General features: G+C 36.7%; 1 protein-coding gene across 6 annotated transcripts in view; it reads right to left on the bottom strand.

The window, feature by feature from the left end:
* The window catches only part of LOC132397925 (tyrosine-protein phosphatase non-receptor type 2-like), a 100,667-nt gene that overhangs the window by 69,893 nt on the left and 9,650 nt on the right, over positions 1–21,124 (bottom strand). For 5 of the 6 annotated variants that reach the window (XM_059976748.1, XM_059976739.1, XM_059976782.1 and 2 more), the window contains exon 2: positions 7,561–7,651. The exons of the other annotated variant lie outside the window; for it this stretch is intronic. In XM_059976748.1, coding sequence (XP_059832731.1) covers positions 7,561–7,651 — 91 coding nt within the window. The remainder of the gene's footprint in view (positions 1–7,560; positions 7,652–21,124) is intronic. 6 annotated transcript variants of the gene reach the window in all.

The raw sequence follows: 21,124 nt of genomic DNA, 5'->3' as shown, positions 1-21,124 counted from the left end.
TTCAAAATGCTGTTTGAATACATTTTGTTCACTGGTTTGTCAGTTCAGTAACTGGAACCTATGTCCAAAATAAGATGTTAAACAACACATCAATGCTCTATTTAGCATTACCCTGTAGACTCCCAATTCTTTGTAGCATTATTGGTCCTAGTGTCAGAACATTCACAAGGTACATACACTTAAAAAGACATTTGCTTGAGATGTGCATTACCACAATGAAACACTCAGCTGGCACTTTATAAATTCCTCAATTCTCAGTTGGACATGATAAAATCTGTTGCCACCACTCTGTTGAACTGCGCACCGCACCGCAGTCTGAGGACTGCTCTATAGTAACAAGCTCAATGAGTGCTGTCCAAGTGCACCCTATAGTTCTACATGCCCATCTCAACTCTGCAAGGCCACACTGTTCTCCTTTGTCTGACCAACACCACCCTTAACAGGCACACTTTCCATACTGAACCAGGGATTGATTCATGGCTGCAGTTATTCCAGATTCTCAGCACAGTGGTTTTGTAATACATCTAAAAGTTGCTATCACAACCCCTTTAAGCACTAATTCCATGAACACGTTCCTGGGAACATAAAGCAAACTAAGCAAGGTATCAGTATAACCAAACAAAAAATGACCAATGAACCAAGTCTGTGATTCTTTCAGCACTTGCCAGGTGCATTGTCATATCGACTACAAGGGTCATGTCTCTAACTCGATATTGGGCAGGAATTTTGGCAATTTGATACACCAAAAACTTGATGCTGGATTTTGGTGGTGCAAGATGGCGCCAGTGAACAACAGCAACCTTCTGCAGGCTACATACAATACTTCTAAATATACCTCTTTGAATTACTCTCACTGCAATCTTCAGTATGTAATTTCCTTTTAAGCAATATACTTTTAAACTGACTTTATAAACTACAGATTTCACAATCTTCTGAAGGCCTTGGCAAGCTTAACTTTCAAGCAAGCAGGTACAGCAACTTTAAGTAGCCAGAAGTGAGGCGTGGGATTGGGGGGGGGGGGGAGGGAAGAGAGGAGGGGGCGAGAGTACTCCAAACCAGGCTGAAATACAGAGGAATGAGATCCCTTCTATCCAGCATCTTGGCAAATGAGCAGTCAATGAAGAACAAAGAGGACCTGAGGGTAAGATGGCTGATCAGAGGGAAATAAGAGATTGGTGTGCTCTAACTGTAACCAAGACATGGCCTACTCCCAGCACACAAGACACAGTGACCAAACCCAGAGACTTCTCAATTCACAGGATGGACCTAACAGCTGATTCGAAAAAGGCAAAAGCTGGAAGTATGTGCTTCTTTATAAACTCTCAGTGGTGCTCCAATGCGGCGGTTTTGATGAACTCATGTTCCCCTGACTTGGAACGTCTAATGGTGAAATACTATCTATTCTATTTATCCAGGGAGATCACCTCCATAATCCAGACTGCATTTTACATACCACCAGATGCCGACTATATTCAAGTGCTTAAGATACTGCATGGGTGCTATCACCAAACAAGAAACAGTCCACCCCTAAGCATTATTTCAAATCAAAGTCATAATCAGGCTTTTTTTTTTAAGAACTCTCTTCCCAATTACAATCAACATATAACCTGTAGCACCAGAAGTCCCAACATATTAGACCACTTTTATACTAAGATAAAGAATGCCCAGACTGCATTTCAGTAAATCTGATTGCTTGTCTGTCCTTCTACCTGTAGAGGTAGAGGCTGAAGAGCAAAGCTCCAGAGATTACAACAAAGAGGTGGTCGTGGGAGCCAGAGTGGGGGCGACAGGATTGCTTTAAGTTGGTAGAACAGGCCTTGTTCAAAATCTCAATATGTGAATATGAATGAATAAACCGTGCTCGTAGTGGACTTTATTTGTAGATGACTCGGTCCTCACAAAATCATTTGGTCTTCACCAACCAGAAGCCCTGGATGAACCATGAGATCCACAATCTACTTGGGGCTAGGTCAGAGGCATTCAAGTCTGGTGACGAAAAAAGTTACAAAAGGTCCAGGTCCGATCTCCAGAAAGTCATCTTACGGGTGAAGTGGAAATTCCAAACAAACTTGAATCAATGAAGGATGCATGAGATTTGCGGCAAGGCTTAAATGCTATCACCTTATATGAAGTGAAATAAAGCAACATAGGTGACAACAGGGTTTCATTTCACTCCAGATGAGCTCAGTACCTTCTATGCTAGATTTAACTGTTAAAACATTGAAGAGCTATCACAAACTCCAGCAGCACCCTGGGATTTCAATCTCTGACGCCAACGTGTGAGCAACCTTCAGGAGAGTAAACCCTTGTAAAGCATAGGGTATGAGGCCAAGTACTATAGATCTGTGCTGTTCAACTGGCTGGAGTGCTCACTGAAATCTTTAACCTCTTGATTAGGTAGTCTGTGGTACCTACCTGCTTCAACCAGACTTCACTTATACCGGTGCCTAAGAAAACCATGGTAACCTGCCTCAATGACTATCGTCCAGTAGCACTTACATGATGCAGTGTTTTGAGAAGTTGGCAACGAACCATATTAACTCCTGTCTGAGAAGCAAATTAGACCAATCAAATTTGCCTAACAGCACAACAGGTCCACAGCAAATCCCACTGCATTGGCTCTTCACTCAACCCTGGAATATCTGGACAGCAAAGATGCACAAATCAAGACACTCTTTATCAACTACAGCTCAGCATTCAATACCATCATCCCCTCAAAACTAATCACTGAGCTTCAAGACCTTGGCCTCAACACCTCCTTGCGCAACTGGATCCACAGTTTCCTCACTTACAGATCCCAATCAGTTCAGTATGGCAACAATATCTCCTCCACAATCTCCATTAGTACAGGTGCACAGGGCTGTGTGCTTAGCCCCCTGCTCTACCCACTTTACACTTGTAACTGTGTGGCTAAACACAGCTCCAATGCCAAATTCAACAAGGTTGGTGCCATAACAACAACCTCTTAAATAATGTCAGCAAAACCAAAGAGCCAATTATTGACTTCAGGAAGAGGAAATCAGAGGTCCATGAGCCAGTCTGCATCAGAGGATCAGAAATGGAGATGGTCAACAACTTTAAATTCCTCAGTGTTATCATTTTGGAGGACCTGTCCTGGGCCCAGGTCGCAAGTGCAATTATGAAGTACAGCAACACGGTTACTTCCAACAGTTTGTCAAAATTCAGCGTGACACCTAAAACTTTGACAAAGTGTGTGGTGGAGCATATTGACTCCCTATATCACAGCCGCTGAATGGAAAATCCTACAAAAAGTAATGGATATGCCAGTCCATCACGGATAAAACCCTCCGCAACACTGAGCACATCCACATGAAGTGTTCTCATATGAAAGAATCATTTGATCCTGACCACCCAGGACAAACTCTCTTCTCACTGCTACCAACAAGAAGGTGATACAGGAGCCTCAGAACCAATACCACCAGGCTTAGGAACAGTTATTACCTCTCAACCATCATGCTCTTGAACCAAGAAGGATAATTTCATTCAACTTCACTCAATTTCACTTGCCCCATCATTAAAATACTCCCAGAATCTATGTACTGACTTTCAAGGAATCTTCAACTCATGTTCTTGATATTTATTGCTTATTTCTTTTTTATTTTTATTATTATTATTATTTATTTCCTTTTATATTTGCAGTTTGTTGTCTTTTGCACACTGAATGCCCAAGTTGCAGTCTTTCATTGATTCTATTAAGAATTGATTATATCTGCAAGAAAATGAATCTCAGGGTTGTATATGGTCACACACACACACACACTCACTCACTCAGATAAGAAACTTACTTTGAACTTTGAAGATCTTGATTCATCACTTTTCTGCTAATGATTTTGTTAGCATATTGGAACTGGTGGTTAACATTGACGTCTACCTTTATTGAAATAATCCACTTAGATCACGATTACATGTTAAATATCAATTGTTCAGGTGTGGTGTTCTATGATAGCATTAGGTTGGTGATGGACTGTCAGATGTCTAGTGTGAGGCCTGTCCTTTTTACATATATTAGTGAATGAACTGACAATAGTTTATAGCTCAGCCTCCAAGCATGCAGTAACATCAGTGCTCTCATACAGAACAAAACTGATGTGATCTTTATTTTGGAGTGGAGATGACCGAGGCTGACAGTTCCCAACTCCATTTCACTTTGGCCAGGAAGTAGTCAGCTCCAAAAATTAAACAACAAAACAGGCACTTAAAAATTTCATGTCTGTGTAGATATGAAATTCTTCTGAACCACAGAACTACACATTTAACCCCAAGAGCCCTTTTCTCACTGTTACCATTGGGTAGGAAGTACAGAAGCCTGAAGACACACTCAGCGATTCAGGAACAGCTTCTTCCCCCTCTGCCATTCGATTCCTAAATGGACACTGAAACTTTAGACACTACCTCACTTTATTTTTTTTTAATATACAGTACTTCTGTTTTTGCACTTTTTAAAAATGTATTCAATATATGTAAATGATTTACATATTTATTATGTTTTATTTATATTTTTTCTCTCTGCTAGATTATATATTGCATTGAACTGCTGCTAAGTTAACAAATTTCACGTCACATGCCAGTGCTAATAAACCTGATTCTGATTCTGAGACATGTACAGTATAAGCTTTAAGAAAAATCTTACTGGGTTCTATTGTTAGATACTCATAAGGGTTGTAAACATCCCTTAGTATTGCTGACATACCCCAAAAGGACCAAGAATTCTCAGATTGTTGCAGCAACATTGTGGTTGAGCTACAGACTAATACCACAACAGTTGCGAGACACAAATCACACTGCAGCACGAGAATTACAGTTCAAGTAATGAATTAAATCTATAATAAGAAGATTCTTTTTAGTATCACTAAAAAGAATTGTCAAAGCTACCAGATCATCTTAAGAAACTTGCTGGTTCACCCAAAACTTTGTAAGAAAATGAAATCTGCCACAAGTGATTTCAACTGTGTACAATTGTTAATTGCACCTTCCCGGAAAAGGCAGTTACAGATGGACAATAAACAATTGTTTTGTCAGTAATACCCACATGTGAGTATCAAGTTTTTTGTTATTTCTTCCATGCAATACAGCCCTCATTGCTGGGGAAAAAGCTCTATTCAATGCAGGATATTTCCATTGTATCCTGGATAATGGATTACCTGACTAGTAGATCAGTTTGTGCAGTTCAAGAGCTGTGTGTCAGACATGGTTATAAGCAGCACTGGGACCCCACAAGAGACTGTATTGACTCCCTTCCTATTTACCCTGTATACCTCAAACTTTAGATACAACACTGAATCATGTTACCTGCAGACATTCTCTGATGACTCAACAATAGTTGGGTATATAAAGGGAGGATGGGAGGATTTGATCAAATGGTTCAAGCTGAATTACCTGCAGCTCAACATTAACAAGACAAAGGAGATGGTGATGATCTTCAAGTACCCAGGGTGCACCTGATGAAAGATAAGTGGAGCAACAATACAGAGGGTGTGTATAAGAAGGGCCAGAGTAGCCTCTACTTCCTGAGGAGATTGAGGTCCTTTGGAGTACAGAGGCCTCTCCTTCACATGTTCTACTTGTCTGTTCTACCTGTATAATGTGGTGGTGTGCCGGGGCAATGGCATCAACACAGGTGATGCCAACAGGCTCAATAAGCTGATTAGAAAGGCTGGCTCTGTTATAAGAATCAAACTGGATGCACTGGAGGCTGTGATGGAACAAAGGATCTTAAAAAATAATGGTAATTCTGGAGGAGGTTTATCACCCTCTGCATGCCACTTTGGCTGAACAGAGGAGCACTTGTAGCAATAGACTAAGACAACTGCACTACTCCAAAAAGAACTATACAAGATCATTCTTACCCTCAGCCATTAGGCTCTCTAATGAGTCAACCGATAGTTGGAGAGTGATAACCCCTACCTGTTAAGCAAATTGAGGTAACTTTTTAAAAAATTCTTTCTTACTTCTCTTCTAACATTTGTATATCTGTGCACTTGTAATGCTACTGAGACTCTGTAACTTCCTTTGGGATCAATACAGTATGGTACAGGTGTTTGAGCCTGTCTACGGTTCTGTAAGATGACTGATCTGAGCTTTGCCCCATCTCCATTTTCCTGTCTGTTCCCCTGAACTTTTGGTTCCCCTAAATTTTGACTTTTCTCAAAGACCTAAGACAGTCACGTATCATATGGCCCATGAGCTCAAAGAAAAAAAATCTTCACCTTTCATTTAAATAGTTGACACCCTTCTGCTGAAATTATGGATCTTGGGAAACAGCATTTATTCACTGAAACCTCCTGAAAATCAATTGCTTCTAAATTATTACCTTCCTTTCTACTGAATGTCATGAATAATGTAAAAAGGCTGAAAATGACCTATTATTGTTCACAAGCAAGCCTCTCCAGCCCAGGTATCAACCTAATGAACATCCTTCAAGTTGCTTCTAATGAAAATATATCGATACTTAAATTAGGGAGACCAAAATGCTTTATCATACTACAGATGCAGTTTCATCAACGCTGTACAGAGTTCTATTTTTTAATACTGGAAACCCCTGAAATGAAGCCCAATATTCTATTTGCCTTCCAGAATAATTTGCTGTACCAGTATACTAACCTTGTTTTATGTAGGCTGCCCAGATACCTCCATACTGCAGGATTCTGAGCTACCACTGCACTTAAAACAATATTCCAATGTTATTCTTCCTTCCAGAAATTCATCTACTGGTTCCCACTTGTCTACTATAACTACATTCTCAAAGACTAATAAGTTTTCCCAACACCAATTTCCTTCTATAAAACCACAGACAGCTCATGATCTCCCCAACAATGTTCAGGAACATCCAAATGAAAGAAAGTATTTATATCCTACCTCTCATGAACTTACAACATCACAAATGCTTCAGTGCTAATTAAACAAATAATTACAAACTACTTGTCATGTAGGTAACAACTTATGCAAATATGCCACACAAAAAATATAAATAACGAGTTAAAGGATAAATATTACACTTGATGAGAGTTTCCTTGTTCTTGCTCAAATTGTAGCCAAACCCTCTTACATCCAACTGGGACAGAACAAACCTCAGTGTAACATTGTCTAGAGTTTCAATTACATACCTATTAATTAACATTCAAGAATATTTGCAGAATGAGGAACAATTGATAATAACATAGCATCCTGCATCAACTACCTGACAAGTTTTGCCATTTTAATTTCCCATTTCCATACTAAAACTGAAGCTTCTCATGTAACCCAACTCTTTGAACAACACATTGCTGTGTAGCACTAGCAGAATGATGTGTTTGTAACAGGATAAGTAAACATTTGCAATTTCCATTATAAATTTGCACAGAATTTGAAATGGATAATAAATTATTGTAGTTCTTAAAATAGTAGAAAGGTACATCTCTGAATCCTGCAGCAGTCCAGTTCTGCTACTTCACATTAAAAAGTGTACTATTTTTTCACTTGCATACACTAAAACACAAACAGGCGATCAGATGGCAGTATTACTATTAACATTAGTAAGAAAAAATTTACGTAACAACTTACAAGGGCTGACATCCCTGTATCTGTTTCGATTCTGATTTTCTGGATACTTAGCTACTTTATAGGGAAAGTCCTGGGACTCATTTCGAATTTCCTACAATCAAAAGCAAAAATTATTAACAATGGCAGATGAAACTCAGTGTACAAACAATGCATCTTTTAGATCTCTACTGAATTCATACAAATTACACTGAAACTCAAATAATCCAGTATCTGATTGTTTTGAAATTCCAGTGATTCATTAGCTAGCTCCCCATTAATCCAGACTGAAAGTGTGATGGGGGGGGTGGGGGGGGGAAGGGAAGGTGCCAGAATGCAATCTGGGTATATGGACAGGGCTCAAAATACCTCAAAGTTCAACATAAATTTATTTTCAAAGTACTTGTATGTCCAATCTTCCTGCAATAATTTTCTTCTGTGTTACTTGAATTTTATGAGTAGTAGCTTGATGACGGTCGGGGATCAACCCAGAATCAACCCTATCGAGCAAATCATCTTCAGAATTGTCTTGAAGATCCTCTTGGCGCTTTTGTTGTACAATACATTTATCATACAACATGTCAAAACAGAAATAAAACACTAATTTATTCTTGTGGAACATCCCATACTAATGGAGTAGGAATTCTTATGGATGAAAACATGGCAAAAAGTGTTATTAGGACACTGGGCAACATCAGAAAGAGTGCTATTTGTTAGATTCAGAGGACAACCATTAATTTAGCAATTATACAGATATATGCACCAACAACAGATGGAACAAATGAGGATACAGATAAATTCTATGAAGAGCTTGAACAAGCAAAGAATGGATGCAAATCTCAAGATATTGTTATTGTCATGGGAGATCTAAATGCTAAAGTAGGAAAAGGTGCTGATGGAAATACCATTGGAAAATTTGGACTAGGGGAAAGAAATGAAAGAGGTGAGAAATGGGTAGAATGGTGCAAGATGAATAATCAGGTCATTATGAATACCTACTTTAAAAACCATGCAAGACGCTTGTGGACCTGGAAAAGTCCAGGTGATAATACCAGAAATCAAATTGACTTTATTACTATAAACCAAAGATTTAGAAATTCGGTGACTCAATGCAAAACATATCCAGGTGCAGACTGTAATAGTCACCATAACCCAGTAATATGTCATGTAAAAGTAAAACTAAAGAAGCAAAAACCTGAACAATCCCTTGACTACTCACAATTAAAGAAGAAAACTTAAGACAAAAATTTACAATTGAAGTAAGGAATAGATTTCATAGTCTAGAAATAGAATCTGTTGAAGATGATAGCAATCATGTAGAAATGAAGTTTAACTCTCTAAAGGATGCCTTGGTAGAATCAGCAAACTCGGTGATTCCTAAAAAAGAAAAAGGCACAAAGAATAAATGGATGACAGATGAAATCAAAAATCTAACGGAAGAAAGACAGAGAAAGCAAATCCTATAGAATATAAGTCCTTGGATAAAAAAAGTTAAAAGCTTATGTCAAAATGCCAAAGAAGAATGGTTAAACCAGGAATGTGAGCAAGTAGAAATAATCCCTATTATTGATCCAGAAAGGTTGTATCAACAAATCAAGAACATCACTGGTAAAAAGCTCGTCTGTTCTTCAGGTGGATGTTTGAAAGCAAAGGATGGTACCATTATCATGGAAAAAGATGAGATTATGAACAGATGGACTGAGTATATTCAAGAATTGTTTAAAGATGATCGAGACGAAAAATCAAAAATTAAGAATATTGAAGGTCCAAGTATTTCAAAATCTGGAGTTCATAATGCAATAAATAAGATGAAGGAAGGAAGGGTAGCAGGTCCTGATGAATTAATATTAGAACAAATTATCATCCTTGAAGATTATGGAATTGGAAAAACTTACTGATTTAATCAATGACATTTATGAGAATGGAATAATACCAGAAGAGATGAAAAAATCAGTATTTATCACTCTTCATAAGAAACCTGGAGCAATAGAATGTGAATTACATAGGACCAGAAGTTTAATGAGTCATATCACCAAGATACTTCTAAGAATTTTGATGACAAGAGCTAAAAGTAAGATACAAGCAGAAATAGGTAAAGAGCAATGTGGTTTTGTGAAAGACAAAGGAACAAGAAATGCAATATTGATGTTAAGAATACTATCAGAACGAGCTATTCAAGTGCAAAAAGATTTGTTTGTTTTATCGACTATACAAAAGCATTTGATAAAGTGAAGCACAATAAGTTATTTGAAATATTACAGGAAACTCTAGGTCTAGATTCAAAAGACCGCTGCCTAATCAGAAATCTATACTGGGAACAAACTGCAGCTGTAAGAATAGATAGAGAAGTGAGTCAGTTTACGAGAGGAGTTAGACAAAGGTGTGTTGTCTCCCCTGATTTGTTTAATGTGTACAGTGAAACAATATTACAAAAACTAAAAGACATCTTGGGAATCAAAGTTGGCGATGAAAACATCAATAATTTCATATATGCGGATGACACTGTGCTAATTGCAAGTACGGAGGAAGAACTACAAAACATAATTGATACAGTAGTTGAAAAGAAAATGCAAAAATGGGTCTATCAATTGCAAAAAGACAGAATGTATGGTGCTATCCAGGAAGAAGGAGAATCTTATCTGTAGGCTGAGAATAAATGGGGAAGAGAACAAGTACTGAACTTCTGCTGCATAGGAAGTTGGGTGACATCAGATGGCAGGTGCTACATGGACATCAAAAGAAGAATAGGGATGGCAAAAGACACCATTATGAGAATGAAGAGTATACTGACCAACACTAAACTAGGCATGACAACCCACCTCAGAGTACTGAAATCTTACGTTTATCCAGTTACCAGATAACAGGGTGACCTGTTGGGACACCCTTTGAGAGAAAGGTAGTGCAGTGTGACCAGAATGAACACTAAATTTTCCTGAAAGCTACTGTTATTGCTTTGTTTTGGAAATTGAAGAGAAACCAGTTTATTGATGAAGAAAGACGCGAAGCAAAGCAAATATAGCTCCTCCTCGTTTAATGAAGGACACTTCTGATAGCAACATTTCTGGTTGATATGCCACCCTTGTGCTTCTTGTTGTCATTTTGGAGACACACAGTCCTTTCATGCACTATCTCTTCAGCTGTTTGTTGTTTGTCTCTGATCTTGGAGACGTGCATTTCTCTGCTCCTTTCATTCTGGAGACGTGCATGCCTCTCCTCCTCTGTCTCTTCTTCTCTCATCTTTTTTGTCCTGTCTCTTTGATCCTGGAGTCGTGAGGCCCTGGCCTCATCCGATTCTTGTCCTCTCACTCTCCTTGCCACTTCCTGACAACGTTTGGCGTATCTCTTGACCATAATGTCCCCCCTCTCTTTCCATGTGGCATAATTAGGCCGACCATTTTTTTTTACCCTAATGCTGGATGGAAGATATGAAGCAGTAATACCAAACAAAGCTGCTTATTCTTGATGATGTGGTTGGCGCTCTCCTAAATGGATGTGATTATAGTCAGCGTTGTCTTTTGACTGCAGCAAAGGGTTTTATGGCTGTCTCAAAGTATGTCATTACGGGTTAGAGGATGTTTTGTTGTGCTTAAATTTAGAGATGATCCGATGTTCAGTTCTTGAATCTAGTCAAAACTTTTATACATTGTGGGGACCATTTTTGAGTTATTTTCGCGACCTTTGATTTGCTGTAAAAGTACAGATGGAGGCTAATAATATATTTTAATTATATGATAAGGGTGTTTTCCCCTTTTTCTTGCTTTTCCTAACAGCTCTGACTTTGGTAGTGGATTTAGATTTATTTTCCCTGTATAAAAATAGTTATATTTCAATATTACAATTTAATTTTTATGAATATAGGGTTTTGTGATTGTAACTGGATTTTCAATACAATGTGTTTTGTACTTTTTTTTACTTATATCGTTTTGTACTCTATATTCCTTTATGCAGAAACTAATAAAAGTATTGAAAGAGAAGTACATCATTACAGTAAGATTTAATGATCTCTTATTGACGAGTGGCAGTTAGATCTGTCCCAATCCTGCACATGCAGATGGTGATATGTGACCACTCAAAATAGAGCTGCCCTACCCTGTCCCTTTGCTCCGGTTGGTGTCGCTGCTGAGGCTGGTCGTGCACATACATCTTGGTGCTGCGTCCCGATTTCCATGATGGCAGATCGGCTCTCAGGTGAAAACGGAGCAGTTGATTTTGGGGATTGAACAATTTTTTATGAATATATAACTCTGAACTTTGCCTGCATTCTGTAAATTAGCATATTTTAAGTCGACTTAGCCAAAAATAGTGCCACTGTAATGCACCATTTGTGCTAATTGGAGGTCACAGACAAACAGATTCATGAGAGTTTCAGTAATATACAGATGTTATATGGCTCAGAATGTTGAACAATATCTAGTAACATGAGGAAATGAATTGAAGCAGCAGAGATGTGGTTCTTGAGGAGGATGCAAATAATATCATGGACAAAATGAATATCTAATTAGGATGTCATGAACAGAAGAAAAAAGAAAAATAATGTACAAGATCATGAAAAGGCAAGGTAACTTCACAGGACATGTGATTAGGAAAGAGGAGTTAGAATGCACGGTAATTATGGGAAAGATTGAAGGGAAGAAAGCAAGAGGAAGGCAAAGACAAATGATGATGGAGACAGCAGCCAGAGAACTGGAAATGAATACCAATGAATTGATCCACTTGACCCAAAAGAGGAGTATGTGGGCTATGGCAGTCAAAGCTCAACTGGGCACAGCACCTGATGATGATGATGATGACGACGACAACGACTTGTACATCACCATATACAATCCTGAGATTTGTTTGTTTGTGGGCATATCAATTAATTGAATAACCATAATTCAATCGCTGAAAAGATTGCACCCAAGAGGGCAGACAACCAGTGTGCAAAGGGGACAACCAGATGTTAAAGGCAGACAACCAGATGTCACGTGATGACGTAGGATCGAGACGTAGAAATCCAGCTCTCCCATAATAAAACTAATAAATTAATGTTTAAGTGAAGAAAATTAAGTAAATATTTTCTAAAAACTACGTCTGAACTACTCAGGATTTTCCTTAGATATGCCTCCTAAACAGACAAAGCAGAAAACTTCTACTTTGAAGACAATACAAGCTGGGCTGGCCACCATGAAGAAGCCTCGGACTCAAGTGCATCTTACCTCCGGCGATAGAGAACAGAAATCGGCAGCAACATCAACAGTCTCCAAGAAGGAACAACAGGAACTGTGTGTGCGCGCAGGAAAGGGCATGCGCAAACATGAGCAATTTGAACTACAAATCCCAGCTACAATTGTAAGTGGAAGTGAAAATGAACCCGAGGAGGATTCGGATTCTCTGGAACATACAGATGAAGATGAGGAGGTAAAAGAAGAACAACAGGAAGAGGTTGGAGGTGGAAGATATTCTGGAGACATAAGAGAAGCTTTGGCACAAATAATGCATGAATTAAAAACATTAAAAATAATAAAAGATGATATTAAAAATATGTCTATGTTTGATAAAATGGTGAAAAAAACAAGAGAAAATGGACATGTCAAAAAACTGGAAGAAATAATGGGAGACACTATTGATAGAGTGAATAAAATGGAAGATAATATTCTTGCCTGGACATCAGAAAGAAAAAAACTGTTGGAAAAAATAGACGTACTTGAAAATTTTAGTAGATGAAATAATAAAATTGTTGGTCTTAAAGAAGGAATAGAGGGAGAGGATCCAATAAAATTTTTTCAAAAACGGATCCTGGAAAATTTGGAAATGGAAGAGGGAACCCAGTTGATTGAAATCGAAAGGGTCCACAGAGCCTTCAGACCAAAACCTCAACCTGATCAAAACCCACGACCAATCTTGATAAAATGCTTAAGATATCAAGATAAAGAAAAGATCCTGAAGGCAGCTGCCCAATGTGCCAGAAAGAGAAATGAGCCATTGATGATAGAAGGGAAAGCAGTTCTTTTCTATCCTGATATGAGTTATGACCTTTTGAAGAGAAAGAAGGAATTTAACCCAGTGAAAAAAGTTTTATGGGAAAAGGGTTATAAATTTATATTGCGCCACCCAGCAACACTGACAATTTTTTTGGATGACGGAAAAAGATGATTTTTTACTGATCACCGGGATGCAGAGGAGTTTGCACAAGAACTCCCAAATATTTGCTAGACACAGTAAAGATTTAAAAGTGAAACAGATTAAAGATGAAGACGGGGACACTGAAGTGAGTTGATGGGACATGAAGGACAGAAGAATATATAAATATATTTTTAATTATACGATACTGGGGAGAAAGGTAAAAATTTGAGAAATATTAATCGAGAGTAGTGATATTATTTTTTCTTCTCTTATATATACTTTTTTCATGTTACGGGGGAGCTGGGGGAACTTCGGATCAATCACTACGGGATTCACGTGTGTAATCATGGTGTTTGCCATGACCCGCACAACGGGGGGGGGGGGGTAATGTTGTGTTTTTTTTTCATTCACAACATTAGCAGGGATTTTTTTTCTTTATAATCTATTTTTCTTTCATCTTTCTTTCTTTGCCTGGATGATTGGAGGGGAGACACATAGCTACATGGAGAATTTTAAAATAATTCCCCAAGGTACTATGAGAGTTGAAATATTATGTATTATTATAGACTGAAGTAACCCCGTTAAAAATAATGACTAATTTACTGAATTTTTAAAGTTTTAATGTTAATGGGCTTAATGGACCGGTGAAAAGAAGAAGAATTTTAACATACATTAAGAAAATGAAAACAGACATAGCTTTTATACAAGAAACACATTTAACAGAGATAGAACATCAGAAATTAAATAGAGATTGGGTTAGAAATGTTATAGCAGCTTCATTTAATTCAAAAGCAAGGGGAGTTGCAATTTTGGTCAACAAAACTTTACCAATTAAAATATAAAATATATTAATTGATTCTGCGGGAAGATATGTAATTATACACTGTCAAATCTTTTCACAACTATGGACTCTTATGAATGTTTATACACCAAATGAAAACGATGTACAATTTATACAAGAGGCTTTTTTTTAATTTGGCTGACGCACATGATAAAATATTAATAGGTGGAGACTAACTTGTCTAAACCCAGTTTTAGATAGGTCAACAAAGGTTGTTACAAAACCAGAAGTAGCAAAATTAACTATCATTGATGAAAGATTTAAATTTGATTGCTATATGGAGAAGAATTAACCCGAGAAAGAGATTATTCATTTTATTCAAAGAGACATAAAATTTATTCAAGGATAGATTTTTTCCTACTATCAGCGAATATTCAAAGCAGAGTGAAAAATATGGAATATAAAGCAAGAATATTGTCAGATTATTCCCCCTTGATAATGACAATGATAATGATGGATAAGGAGGAATCGATTTACAGATGGAGATTTAATTCAATATTATTAAAACGTCAAGATTTTTGTGATTTTATGAAAAAACAGATTGTTTTTTTTAGATATAAACTCACATTCAGTTGATGATAACTTTATATTATGGGAAGCGATGAAGGCATATTTGAGAGGCCAGATACTAAGTTATACTTCTAAAATTAAGAAGGAATATATGGTATAAATAGATCAATTGGAAAAAGAGATTACAAAATTAGAAAAAGAATCTCAAAGATATGACAGAAAAAAAAAGACAACTTGTTAATAAGAAGCTACAATATAATACACTTCAGACATACTGAACAGAAAAAGTAATTATGAGAACTAAACAGAGATATTATGAACTAGGTGAAAGATCACACAAGATTCTTGCTTGGCAGTTAAAAACAGACCAGGCTTCCAAAACGATAAATGCAATTAGAACATGTGTAAATAAAATTACTTACAAACCTTTTGAAATCAATGACTTTTAAAAAATTTTATTCTGAACTGTATCAATCAGAATCACAAAATGATATTGTTGAGATAAAGGTTTTTTTTTTAAATCACAAATAACTCTCCCAAAATTGAATTCAGAAGAACAGGAAGGATTAGATGTGCCTTTTACATTAAAAGAGGTCGAAGAAGCTCCAGGATCACTTCAGAGTAATAAATCTCCAGGAGAAGATGGTTTTCCGCCTGAATTTTACAAAAAGTTTAAAGATTTATTAATTCCTCTTTTTATGGAGCTAATACACCAAGCGGAAAGAACGCATAAACTTCCTGAATCTTTGTCGACAGCTATTTTAATAGCATTGCCAAAAAAAGACAGATCTTTTAAAGCCATCATATAGATCTATTTCTTTGTTGAACACGGACTATAAAATAATAGCAAAGATTTTATCTAATAGATTATCTAAATACTTACCTAAATTAATACAGATGAACCAAACAGGATTTATTAAAAATAGACAATCGGCAGATAATGTAACTCAGTTACTTAGCATAATTCATTTGGCACAAAAGAGGGAAGAAATGAGTGTGGCAGTTGCTTTGGATGCAGAAAAGCATTTGATAGATTAGAATGGGATTTTTTATTTAAGGTATTGGAAAAATATGGATTAGGAGTATCTTTTATAAAATGGATTAAAACCTTAAATACTAACCCCAAAGCTAAAGTGGTGACAAATGGCCAAATTTCAACATCATTTCAGTTAACAAGGTCAACTAGACAAGATTGTCCATTATCACCTGCTTTATTTGTGTTGGCGATAGAACCATTCATTAGCTGAATTAATTAGAACTGACTCAGATATTATGGGTTTCAGAGTTAATCAGGAGGAATACAAGATTAACTTATTTGCTGCTAATGTTCTGATTTATCTAACTAACCCATTGCATTCATTGCGTAAATTATCTTCTAGATTGGAAGAATATGGGAAAATATCAGGGTACAAAATAAATTGGGATAAAAGTGAAATTCCACCCCTTACTAAAGGAGATTATAGTCAATGTCGATTACTAACTCAATTTAGATGGCCGATAAATGGTATAAAGTATTTAGGTATAAGAGTTGATAATGATATAAAGAATTTATATAAATTAAATTATTTGCCATTATTAAAAAAAATCAAGAGGATCTTGATAAATGGATGATGTTACCAATAACATTAATAGGTAGAGTCAATGTTGTAAAAATGAATATATTCCCCGGATTACAATATTTATTCCAAACACTACCAATACAATTACCACAGAAATTTTTTCAAGAGTTAAATAAATGTGTGAGGAAATTCCTTTGGAAAGGTAAGATGTCAAGAATATCGTTGGAAAAATTGACATGGAAATTTGACCTAGGAGGGTTACAATTACCAAATTTTAAGAATTATTACAAAGCAAATCAACTTAGATTTATTGCATCTTTTTTTGATGAAGATAAACCAGCATGGATTAGAATAGAATTAAGACAAAATAGGAGAAAATATATCAGAAGATTTTATATACAAATGGGAATCTAAATGGATACGGGAAAAGAAAGAATCTCCTATACTAAAACATTTGATTGATTTATGGAATAAGATAGATGTTGATGATGAGATAAAGAAATCTTTATTAGCAAAGAGACTTTTAATTCAAAATAAACTTACCCCTTTTACAATGGATAATCAACTTTTATATAACTGGTTTCATAAAGGGATTAGATATATAGGAGACTGTTTTGAAGGAGGTATATTAATATCATTTGACCATTTAAAGAATAAATATAAAATATCAAATAACACTCTTTTTTGTTATTTCCAATTAAGGGCTTATTTAAGAGATAAACTGGGTCAAACAATGTTATTGCCGAAACCTAATGAAATAGAAACTTTAATTCATAAAAGAAAAATTTTAAAAATTATTTCTGGTATGTATAATTTGATTCAAAAACAGGCAATTAAACAAGGAATTCATAAGTCAAGACAAAAATGGGAAACTGATTTGAATATTAAAATTGATGAAACAAGTTGGTCAAGATTATGCCTTGACAGTATGACAAAAACAATAAATGTTCAACGAAGATTAGTACAATATAACTTTTTACGTCAAATATATATTACACCACAAAAAATAAATAGATTAAACTCAAATTTAACTGATCAATGTTTTCGATGTAATCAAGAAATTGGTACTTTTTTTACACTCTACTTGGTCTTGTTTTAAAATTCAACCTTTTTGGACAAATTTAAGAGTTTTACTGGAACAAGTTATTGGAATACAACTTCCACATAATCCAACATTATTTTTACTAGGCAATATTGAAGGGATAAAATCGAAATCCAAATTGAATAAATATCAAAAAGAATTCATAAAAATTGCATTGGCAGTAGCCAAAAAGGCTATTGCAGTTACTTGGAAATCAGATTCATACTTAAGTATAGATTGTTGGAAGAATGAAATTTTTAGCTGCATTCCACTTGAAAAAATTACTTATAATTTAAGAGATAAATATGAAATATTTCTGAAAATTTGGCACCCTTATTTACAAAAAATAGGATTAAATATATAGGTGCTCCGAAGATAAAATTATTGGTTATCTGGGGAAAGAAAGAAATATACATATTAAAGCTATTATGAACTCCATGATGCATGTGGGGATCTTCCGACATCCAGGCATTCATTCTTTCTTTCTTTTTGCTTTCTTTTTTTTCCCTATAGGGGTTTGTTGGGGGGGGGGGGGGGGGAGGGTTGATAATTTTTTTTCTTTCTGTAACCTATTAAAAAAAATTAATTGAATTTTCAAGTGTGCAAAGACAACTGTGCAAATACAAATAAAAGAATTATTAATAAATAAGCAACAAATATCAAAAACATGAGAAGAAAGTACAGTGCATAGGTTGTGGGAACAGTTCAGTGATGGGGCAAATGGAGTTAACCCCACTGTGTCAACAGCATAATGGTAGAGGAGTGTGAATCTGGTGGTGTGAGTCCTGATGTTCCTGTACCTTCTCCAGGACATGCAGCAGCAAGAAGAGTGCATGACCTAGGAGGTGGGAGTCCCTGATGATGGGTGCTGCTTTCCTCCATAGTGAGAGGGTTTTACCTGTGATGGACTGGGCCATATTCACTACTTATTGCAGGATTTTTCGTTCAAGGGCATTGGTATTTCTATACTAGACTGTGATGCAGCCACTCAATATATTCTCCACACAAATCTACAGAAGTTTGTCAAAGCTTTAGATGACATGCTGAATCTTCACAATCTTCTGAGAAAGTAGAAGCACTCTATAGCTCTTGTGTGCTGGACCTAGGGCAGATCCTCTGAAATGATAATACATTCGACCCTCCTTATCCGAGAATTCCACATGTGCGAATTCAACCAACCGTGAATCGAGAAAACCTAGAATTGCTCTTCCAGCACTTGTTCTTCGAGCGTGTACAGACATTTTTTTCTTGTCATTATTCCCTAAACAATGCAGTGTAACAACTATTTTACATAGCATTAGGTACTGTAAATAATCTAGAGATGATTTAAAGTATATGGGAGGATGTGCGTGGGTTATCGTGGATCGGGATTGAAAAAAATCGCAAGTTCTCTTACTAAGTAAGTCGGAACAGGTACATCCAGTATTACTTATCGTCAGTTAGTCAAGCATTTGCCTTAGTATATAGTATATATTTTACCTTTCTATGTATATAAAACACTTAAGAACGTACGTTTCAGCGCCGGGCTCGTGAACGTAAGTTCCCGAGTTCGACTGAGTGACAGATCATTCACAAGTGCACTCTCCACCATGCCAGATTGTTGTGGAGGATCAAAAACCCAAAACCCAATAATTAAACCACTGCGTTGCTTAGTAATAATTGTAGCTTTCATTGGGGCAGAGCTTTTCTCACTTTATCCTTTAAAATTGTTCTGATCATTGACCGACGTAGCCCAAAGCTTTTCCAATGACGTTTCACCTCTTTCCGATCACTTTATTATTTCCCACTTTATTTTCAACTGTGATCATGATTATTTTCGTGAACAGAAACACTACGGATTTAGAGTTCTGCCACCAGGTCCTAATGTCCACCGCACTGACACAGGTTAAATAAGGTCTGGGGTTCCGTTGGGTCCACCGCATTGAGACAGGTTGAATAAGGGACTTGAGCATCGGCAAATTTTGGTATCCACAAGGGGTCCCAGAACCAATCCCTCGCTGATAAGCAGGGCCAACTGTACAGAGGAATTTAAAGTTGCTGACCCACTCCAGCTCTAATCCCCTGATGAGGACTGGCTAATGGATCTCCTCCCAAGTCAAAAATCAGTTCCTTGGTTTTGTAGACATTGAATAAAAGGTTCCTTAGTCAGGAACATGCAACGTATTAGTTGGAACCAGAGTGCACAGTGATTTTGTTTCTGTTTGATTCAATAAGCTGAAACTCAAAATACTCCCACTGCCTTAAAAATTCACCAGTATTCCTTTTCCCTTTAAACTTAACAAGTTCACTGGAAAAACAGATTATGCTATTTTGTGAGATTTTTAATAGGAGTAATGCATAATAGTCTAGAAAATCTTATAGTCTGATCCTGCCAAAGTCTTAAAAAAGGCCACATTAACAAAACTTTACAGTATAATCTTTTGGCATTTCACCTGAGGAGTCTGCATTGAATCACAATATAGTTTTCCAACACCTTGATCATATTAGTTTTATTCTACAACACTCCAAAATTAAACAAGCCATTCACAGTTGAGACCATTTAATGAAATCGAAACTAGCTACTGTTGGAGGAACATTTCAAAATTAGAAATAAATTGTTGTGCCTATAAAACTATTCAACCCCATTGGAAGTCTTCATGTTTTATTACTTTACAACACTGAATCACAGTGGATTTGAATCGGCTTTTTTGACACTGATCAACAGAAAAAGATTCTTCATGTCAAAATGAAAAGTTCTCTACAAAATTATCTAAATTCATTACAAATGTAAAACACAAAATAATTGATTGCATATGTATTCACCCACTTCAAGTCAGTATTTCGGAGATGCACCTTTGGCAACAATTACAGCCTTGAGTCTGTGTAGATAGGTCCCTTTCAGCTCTGCACACCTGGACACTGGATATTTTCCTCATTCTTCTTTACTAAACTGCTCAAGATTGCATGGGGAACATGAGTGAACAGCCCTTCTTCAAGTCCAACCACAAATTCTCACTTGGATTGAGGTCTGGACTCTGACTTGGTCACTCCAGGACATTAACTCTGTTGTTTTTAAGCCATTCCTGTGTAGCATTGGCTTTGTACTTGGGGTCATTGTCTTGCTGGAATACAAGTCCTCTCCCAAGTCACAGTTCTCTTGCAGACTGCATCAGGTTTTCCTTCAGGATTTCCCTCTAGTTTGCTGCATTTATTTTACCCTCTACCTTCACAAGCCTTCCAGGACCTGCTGCAGTGAAGCATCCCGACAGCATGATGCAGCCACCACCATGCTCCAGGGTAGGTATGGTGTGTTTTTGATGATGTGCAATGTTTCATTTACACCAAACATAGCATTTAGTCTGATAACCAAAAACCTCTATAAAACCTTCTTTCAGCTGACTTTAGTCTCCCACATGCCTTCTGGCAAACTGTAACTGAGACTTCATGTGAGCATTTTTTCCAGCAGTGGCTTTTTGTTTGCCACTCTCCCATAAAGCTGTGACTGGTTAAGCACCT

This window comes from Hypanus sabinus, chromosome 1 (genome assembly GCF_030144855.1).
Source record: "Hypanus sabinus isolate sHypSab1 chromosome 1, sHypSab1.hap1, whole genome shotgun sequence".
Lineage (NCBI taxonomy): Eukaryota > Metazoa > Chordata > Chondrichthyes > Myliobatiformes > Dasyatidae > Hypanus > Hypanus sabinus.
Note: the sequence above shows the minus strand (reverse complement) of the source record. Positions and strands in the feature narration are given on the sequence as shown.